Source organism: Acanthopagrus latus, chromosome 6 (assembly GCF_904848185.1).
Source record: "Acanthopagrus latus isolate v.2019 chromosome 6, fAcaLat1.1, whole genome shotgun sequence".
Lineage (NCBI taxonomy): Eukaryota > Metazoa > Chordata > Actinopteri > Spariformes > Sparidae > Acanthopagrus > Acanthopagrus latus.
The window spans coordinates 30,517,125-30,525,299 of NC_051044.1; the positions used below are offsets into that span (position 1 = coordinate 30,517,125).

Below are 8,175 nucleotides of genomic sequence, written 5' to 3' on the forward strand. Positions count from 1 at the left end.
AAAGAAAAATTGGGTGAACTCAAAATTTCAAGGCAACAAACTTCGATAGAATTTTAAGTTGGGTTATTAAACTCAATATTTTAAGTTTTGCTTTTGAGTTTGCTCAACTTTGAAATCTGATTTTGTCAATCAGATTTTGTAAGTTCTGCTAACTTATAATTTTACAATATAATAACTTTTAATGCCAAGTTCTACTAACTCTTCCTGAAGTTGTACTAACCTATAATTTTCCATTGTAGTAACTTTTAAACCTTACTTCTGCTTACTCTCCTATAAATTGTACTAACTTGGAATTTTCTGTTGTAGTAACTTTTAAGCCTTACGTCGGCTACTACTTTCCCAAAGTTCTACTAACTTATGATTTTACATCAAGATAACTATTAATCTTAATTTCTGCTAACTGTCCATCAAATTGTACTAATTCATAATTTTACATTGTAATAACTCTGAATAACTATACAGTTTCAAATTTCATTTGGTTAAATTAGTATTTACTGTAGCAGAATAATTCAAGAATTTAAAATTCGACAATGCGTTAGTCTACAATGTAACTCAACTTTAGAATTTGCAGCCAATAACAGCTCATCTAATGTCTAAATAATTTCAGATGCAACATATCAGTTCAAAACATTTGTTTTATTCAGAAAATAGAACTATAAATCCCTTCCAACTCCATCCCTTCCTTTCCAAGGAAATTAAGACTACTGAGACCCAACTGCTGTCATCTTGTGACACATAGTAAACTTAACAACAAAAATACATAAAAGCACTGTGATGCACGATTTAAAACCTGGTAACAAGGTTACTGAGTGCTTTAAAAATCTTTTCACAACATCTTGTAAAACGCACACATTGAATCTTAATGCTCACCATATTTAAAAGCCAAAAAAATATAAGAACTGTAGGAGAGCAGGAGATAAAACATAAGTACAGAATTTGAGGAGCCTTAGCAGAGTGAACGAACATGGCTGGAACGAAGGGAGCGAAAACGTAGATTCACTGAAGGAGTTTGTTCTTCAGGGATCTGACCCTTGCTGAAAGGTCTGTACCCAGCTCCATGAAGACCTTCTGAACAGTTTCAAATGTATACCTCAAATCCTTTGGATACTTGAGGTTCAAAGCGTAGATCAGTCCAAAGAGTAAAGCAAATGCTGCTGGCAGGTCAGAAATATCTTGCAGGACGATCTCCTCTTCCACAACAAGAGCCACACTCACGACACTTTGGGGTGCTGGCCTGTCATCATCCTCCAGCAAAGTAAGGATTCCCACCGTGAGGCCCTTCGTCTGCTCCTCTTCTGGCTGGGTGACCTTGATAGACAAGAAAAGAGATAAATGGTCATATTAACAAGCTAGCAGTCAGTCTTCTGCCTAACAGACAGAGCTGGATGTGACTGAGTTTAGTTACGTATATGTCAAATGGAGCACGTGAAGCAACCTACGCAACCAAGTGGCGTGCAGTGTGAACACGGCTTTAGAGGAGCTTATTCTCTTACTGTCACTAATAGGCAGGTAGGCAATAAAAAAGTTCTACTGGATTCACTCTGTATTAGTCTTTTTTCCTGTCCCACAAATGTTTCTAAGCAGTGCCTGACCAAGCGTGATAGCAATGATTTTACATCCAAGTGAGTCTGCAGTTCTTTAGAATTAGAGGAAAAAAATGCTTTTTTTTTTTTTTTTCCTCTCAAAACAGCAACATTCATAGGCAAATACTGCACAGCTGGGCATTGGAATTGGTTTTGGGGGCCAAAAAAATGGTATCACAACAACACTAATTACTGTAGGAAGTGCAGAGAAGGCGATTTGGCAAGAAATGCAGAGCTACTACACAGTACAGCACTACAGATACAATACATATTTACAATTTATATTCATTCAACACTCACGAGACAGTTCCTGAAGAGCTTCTCCTGGCTGTCACGGAGAAACAAGGGAAGGCCCTTTAAAGCAGCAGTCTGGCGATGTGCGGTGATGTCAGATGTCTGAAACAAGATTTGCATGAAACGTCACAAGATATAATCGTTTGTCACAACAAGGTAAAATTTCTTTTTACATCCACAATGTTCAGAGTTACTAAATCAATTCATCAGGAATTCACCTCTTGATCCAGGCTGTTGAGAAGTTGATCCATCTCATCGGAAAAAGCAGTCCTTCTTGCCCGATACAGTTTCAGGAGCCTCCCGGTGTGCTGCTGAAGAGCTGTTCTGAAGTTCTCAATAAGGTTTCTGTTTGTGATCCGATAAAATTCTTCCTGAATCTGTTGGAAATTGTTAATATAAAAAATTTGAATTGTCAATAAAAAGTCAAAACATTTTCAATGTTAAAATTGTCATTTTATATCAGCAAATCATAAAAAATACAAAATCATACCAAATTAAGTATTAAATAAATATATTCTTGTTTCAACTACTTACCACTGCCTCGCAAAACAGAGCCGGCCACCGTTCCATGACCTCAGAAACCATTGGTTCCAGCTCAATAATTTCCTTGCGCCTCAAGGAGAAGGTCAGCTCCATCTTTTGTCTGATGAGTGCAACATTCTTGTTCTTTCTGTTGAAGTTCTCAGCCAGAGCCTGTCTTTCATCCTCCAGGGAATCATCATTATGGTGGTCTGGATGGTCGGGAACGTGGTTAATTTCACCTCGCCTTGCTCTCTTCAGAGAAGGACTTGCCCCATCACCTTTGCAGCTTCGTTTTTTGTGGTTAATGCTAACCTCAGTACAGCCTGCCTGACGCAGCTTGGCCCTATAATTGCCCAGTTTGTATTTTATGCTCATTTTCCATCCATCATATCCTTTCTCACTGCTTGGCTCACGAAGGCAGGGGTGTGATTCGATGAGGGCAGAAGCAACTGATTCAATCTCATCTTGATCAGGATAGGCTTTCACTTCAAAAACTGCCTGAGCAATCCTGTCCAAAATGTTGATCTTCATGTCTCTTGTTAAGGTGATACTTTTCTTGGTTCGTTCATATTCCTCGTTGCCTTTGCGCAACTGCAACTCCACATCATAGGAGAAGGACGGGATGGGAAAAGGTGAAGGCCACTCTGCAACACTTCGCAGATGGTGCCTGATGAAAGTTGAGGGACTTTGAGGTGAGTTTACGCTGTGTACACTGGCTGTGTCAAGGGAAGATCCTGATTCAAGAGAGTCCAAATCTTGCCGGACAAGTGGAGCTGTCTCATCCCAAAGAATGTGCAATACAGCACGCTCAGGTGGCAAATCATGAATGTCAATCAAATTACAGAGAGCATTATCAAAGTCTCGGTCCTCATACTGTAGTGTGAAGCTGCCTTGAAGTTGAAGTTTCTCCTGAAGAATTTCTTGCAGCTCTTCAACTGATTCCGGTACAACAGGAAGTGCCATTTTGCGGGACATTCTTGTGGAGATTTTCACCAGCAGCAGAATCCCCGCCTGTGTAACCAGAAACAAGGACAAAACACTTAAGGGTTAGCTTACAGGGAGTAAAAAACGATTCACAAACAAAAGCGAATCAAACTTGTCTTATTTTGTCTAAAAAAAACAAACCAAAGAAACCCCACCAAAAAACACAGGCAGGGGTGGAGGTTGAACAGAAAAAAAAAAAACAAACAGGTGAAACAAGTCCATAAATCCACTCAGGAGGGGGAAAAAAGGAAGTTAAACAGAAAAATGTCAAAATAATGACAGGCAGCATATGCATCTTGTTCAAATGGGAGAAAGGGCAAAAATGACAATTAGAGCAAGAGTTCTGTGAATAATGCGTCATCAGAGTTCACTTACCATTCTTGTCACTTCAATGGAGCAGGCACACTTTTGGAGTCACCAACACCCTGCCTCCCACAGTGTAGGAAACCAATGGATGGTAGTCGTTAAGAGCCTGAGGATCAAAAATCTCAATGTTTGCATAGATGCTCTCCATAAGCTCATAAGACCTAAAATGTTCAAGGTACCAAGATGTGAGCTTTTTGACAACAAAGGCTGCTTTTTCTGGGTTAACAATTATGGTCACGATCTTATAGAACTCTGGCAGTCCACTGCAGTGCCCAGATGACAGAATCATATCCACAACATATCGGGTCCCATGAAAATAAATGTCTTTGGAAAGGGACACAGCCTCAAGATGTGGATAGTGTCTCTTAATCACTGCGCGCAGGGGAGCATCCAAAGAAGATGTTTTGATGTCAGTTACTTTCTCCACATGTAACATTGACTTGAACAGACTCTGACTATCAAACAAGCAGGCCATCATCTGCTGGTGTTTTGTGGACAGTGTGAGGAGCACATTTTTAAAGTTTTGAGCATCATGCATAGTCTTCTTGAAAAAGCTATGTTTCGATTCAAACCTCATTGTCCATAATTCCACTAATGGACCAAAGCATCGTAGTAGGTAAGGATAATGTTCAGCAAAGTGATGCTTTGGACGCAGGCTAAAAGCAGGAAAAGTGGCTGTGAGCAGGCTTCTGTGATCAGACAACTTGATCTCCAAGTAGTTCAATATTTCCTCTGACAAAACAGGTCTGACAACAATTTCAACAATTTCTTTAAGGTCCATCAGTATTTCCCATGCGGGTTCTTGTTCTGGGACGCTCTTTCCGATGAGAAGAGGGAGGAATCGTAAGAGAGACCAATTCTCATGGCCATTGCCACCTATGCTGCCCTTTTCAAAATTTGCTTTAGAAATTGCCTTTGGTTTATTTAACCTGTCAGAATATTTGTAAGGGAATGAATTGATAAGGCTATTTAGTCTCTCTAAAGAAAAAAAGCCTTTCAAAATTAACTCTTTCAGACACAGAGACAGTTCAACAGGAATGACACCTTCAAAAAAATCATGCAATATGTCTGGAGGAAAACCCGTGACAGGGTGAAAATTTGACAGATGCTTACTTAACACACATTCACTTTTAACACCATTCACATGTGGAACATTTTCTTGACAAAGTTGTAGCAGAAATGTATCATGCTGTTCTCTGTAGCGTAGCTGAAAATCAGAAATTGCTGTAGTTGCTATTTCACCTCGATTTGTCAAACAAAATCTACAGAAATTCTTTACATTGAAACTTTCCTGAAAGCCGGCCAGTCCATGAGCTCCTAAATTATCTGCACAGACACAAAATACTGATCCTTTTACATAGTTGTCCAAAGTTTGCACAAAGACCCCTGTTTGTTCCAGTGACTTTAAGTCCTTAACTAAAGGATTAAAAAAATTTTCAAAACCAAACTGTTTGACATCACAAGTCTTTCCAAGAAGAGCTAAATGAATGGAGTGTAAAGTGGAACGAAACTTTGAGGGCAGATTAAGAATAACCCAATAAACAGCAGTGATTTTGTGGATTTTCTTCGATGTGCCTAATGGGTTACACAATTCAAAATCATCTATATATAATCCCAATGCAATATGTAGCTCATTTTCTCCAAAATTTTGCTGAAAGTAAGAACCATCTTGGAAAGTCTTGTAAATCCCTGGAGTAGACTCTTCACTGAAAACAAGTTTTTCAAGAAACTCTCCTCTGTTCAACAAAAGCTCAATAACCTCATTCACAGAAACATAAACAAATGCTTTTTTTGAAGTCCGGTCATACAATAACTCAGTTGGTTCAATGATGGAGAAATGTTCCTTGAAATATCTGTTCCTTCTATAATCTGTTGATAATGCACCTTTTTCTGCTGTTGTAACAAGTACTGGATTTTTTTCAAACACAGTGCTACTTATCTCTTGAATAACATCTTCCTCAACTTCAATATTGTGTTTTGCTAAAACGTCTTTGAGAATTTTAGTTGTGTGAAACTTGGAAAAGGACAAAATATCACTAAATTCATCTATAATTGCCTGTATTGCATGTTTTGGCACATGTAGTACGCATTGCATGCGTAGAAAAAGGGAAGCTAATTTGTGCTGAAGTATTTCAGAGTCTACATTCTGCGCACAATCAGGTCGACCGTTTTCTGTGGAATCCAAACTAGGACTGCATGTCAATGACACTCCAGCTTCCGGATCAACACTACATGGCTGGGCTATGTCGTCAGATGGAAAATCATTAACTACCCTGACTGGTGTCAGAAAATTTCTAAGATTATGGCTTTTATGATTCCGTGAAGTATGTCCTGTAAAACTATTTAGGCGGTTGGTTGCAAAGCTGCAGCCTACAAATGGGCAAGACACGGTCTCTCTGAGTCTAAGATGATGGTGCAAATGAGTTAATACTTTCTTTTTACAGCAAATGTCTTTGTAGTCACACAACGAGCACTGAAATGATAGATTTTCCTGCCTTTGGACAGTCCTGTGCAATCTTGAAATATGTGATTTCAAAGCACTAATGGTTCTGAAAGTACAAAAACAGTCCCTGTGGATGCAAGGCCAGGTCGAACCTCTGTGATGAAGTCGATAGTGTTTCACCAGAACAGCTTCGACGTCATGGCTGAATTTGCAGAACTTGCACTGCATTAATTTCAATCTGAAAAACAAAGATGAAGATTTGCTGGGGATTAGACAGGGTTCCTACAGGTTTCTTCAAGTCAAATTCAAGGCTATTCAAGAGCATTTATACACAAATTCAATGACTCATTTTTTGTATTTTCTTTGTCAATATTTGTGTCATTTTTGTCATGTTTGACATTTTTTTCGTCATTTTTGTTTAATTAAGGGGATTTTTTGTCATCTTTTTAACCAAAACTAAAATTCAAGGCTTTTAAGGCATTACACACACGCACGCGCGCGCGCTACTTCCAAATCTTACGGGGGGGCGCTACTTCCAAATCTGCAGGGGTGCGCTAATTACCGCTCGTCTGATGCCGCCCCGGGCGGCCGCCCGGTCTGCCCATGCCAAGAATCGCCCATGCACACACACACGCGCGCGCGCGGTTTTTTGCGGAGATTTTCCCCGTACGTAGCACAATGTCATGATAACAAGACGCGATGGCACCAGAGACAGACATGCTAGCTTTCAGTTGCAAAAAGAATGACTGATTTAGCCGCGGTCGTTTTTTTCCCAGACAGATTGAAACTCAAGTACAGAACACCGCTGTGCGCCGGCCGGCCGTTGACAGAGGGTTTAAATACGCCACCACACCACATACCTCCAAAACATCCGTGTGTACAACTGGTGGCCTGTAAATTCACCATGCTATGAAAAAATATTTTCAATGACCTATTAAGACGTAAACATTAATCAAATACTCAGAACTACTCTCTTTCGCGGCACGGAATCAGTGCGTTCGGCTAAAAAATAACTAATCCTCGTAATATTAGAATAATCTTTTCGTAGCGTGGTAAATGTACGGACTACCAATTGTCCACACGAGCGTTTTGGAGTCATTTGATAGTGTATTTGATAAGTTTATGACATCGCTCTACCAATCACTTCCGCTAGCATCAGTTCGCGCAAACTTCGCTACCTTAGCATGAAAAGCTTCGTGTTTAACTGTTGAAAATGTGTCGGTCGCTTTAAACGGCATACAACATACTGTACACGACGACTGATAACAACATACTGTATGTTCTTTTAATAAAGTTTGGAAGAACCTACCTCTGTGGACTCCAGCTGTCCTCACAGCCACCGGCAACGCCCAAATGAGAATGAGATCACGTTGAGTGCCAACTACGAAGGTTGGCTTTCCCGCTTTTCACAACAAAGAAATACGAGTTGGCAGAAAGCCCCTAGTGGTCAGCCCAGTGCACTGCTCACCATTTGGATGATGAAGAAAGCAAAATTTGAGAATAAATATATTAGAATTATACATCTTAGAATAATTATTATAATAAAAACATTTTAAGACGATTTGCCCATATAAAACCGTTGTTGTTTGTCTTCTTTTTAAACTCTTTTCAACCCCTCCCATCTACAACACTATGTAAGTGAACTGGCGACCATTTGAACTTTGACCCTCATTTTAAGACACTTCTAGGAGGCCTAGAGGCATCAAATTTCTATCAGTTGTACCTATAGACTCAAAGTTTCAGAATATGTCGTCCGTTTGTTTCTAGGCCTCTGGGCCTCCCAAAACACCATGTAAGTGAGGCATTGGTGTTCTAGGCCTCTGGGCCTAGAGGCATCAAATTTGTATCAGTTGTACCTAAAGACTCAAAGTTTTAGAATCTGAACCACCATGTAAGACTTTGCGGCCTTATAAAACTAAGTTTGGGACAGGCCCGGCCACAGCAACCAACATCAAGCTCAGTGAAAGACATTTCGGCCTCATC

General features: G+C 39.9%; 1 protein-coding gene across 3 annotated transcripts; it reads right to left on the reverse strand.

Moving 5' to 3' along the window:
- Positions 1-617: 617 nt before the first annotated feature.
- Positions 618-7,870, reverse strand: LOC119021870. Of its 3 annotated transcripts, XM_037102432.1 has the most exons (7): positions 7,502-7,675; positions 6,345-6,430; positions 3,759-3,855; positions 2,412-3,410; positions 2,096-2,254; positions 1,884-1,979; positions 618-1,308 (listed from the first exon to the last, which is right to left on the reverse strand). In XM_037102432.1, exons 3-7 carry the CDS (start codon positions 3,759-3,761, stop codon positions 997-999), a joined length of 1,569 nt encoding a protein of 522 aa, XP_036958327.1. In that variant the 5' UTR covers positions 3,762-3,855; positions 6,345-6,430; positions 7,502-7,675; the 3' UTR covers positions 618-996. The 3 variants fall into 3 exon arrangements, with proteins under 3 accessions (XP_036958327.1, XP_036958326.1, XP_036958325.1); XM_037102431.1 differs by having other exon boundaries at positions 3,759-6,430; XM_037102430.1 differs by lacking the exons at positions 618-1,308; positions 1,884-1,979; positions 2,096-2,254 and having other exon boundaries at positions 3,267-6,430; positions 7,502-7,870.
- Between the last annotated feature and the right edge of the window lie 305 nt (positions 7,871-8,175).

Coding starts and splice junctions, on each gene's coding strand:
- LOC119021870 (XM_037102430.1), bottom strand. CDS start 6,420: ATGCAGTGCAAGTTCTGCAAATTCAGCCATGACGTCGAAGCTGTTCTG.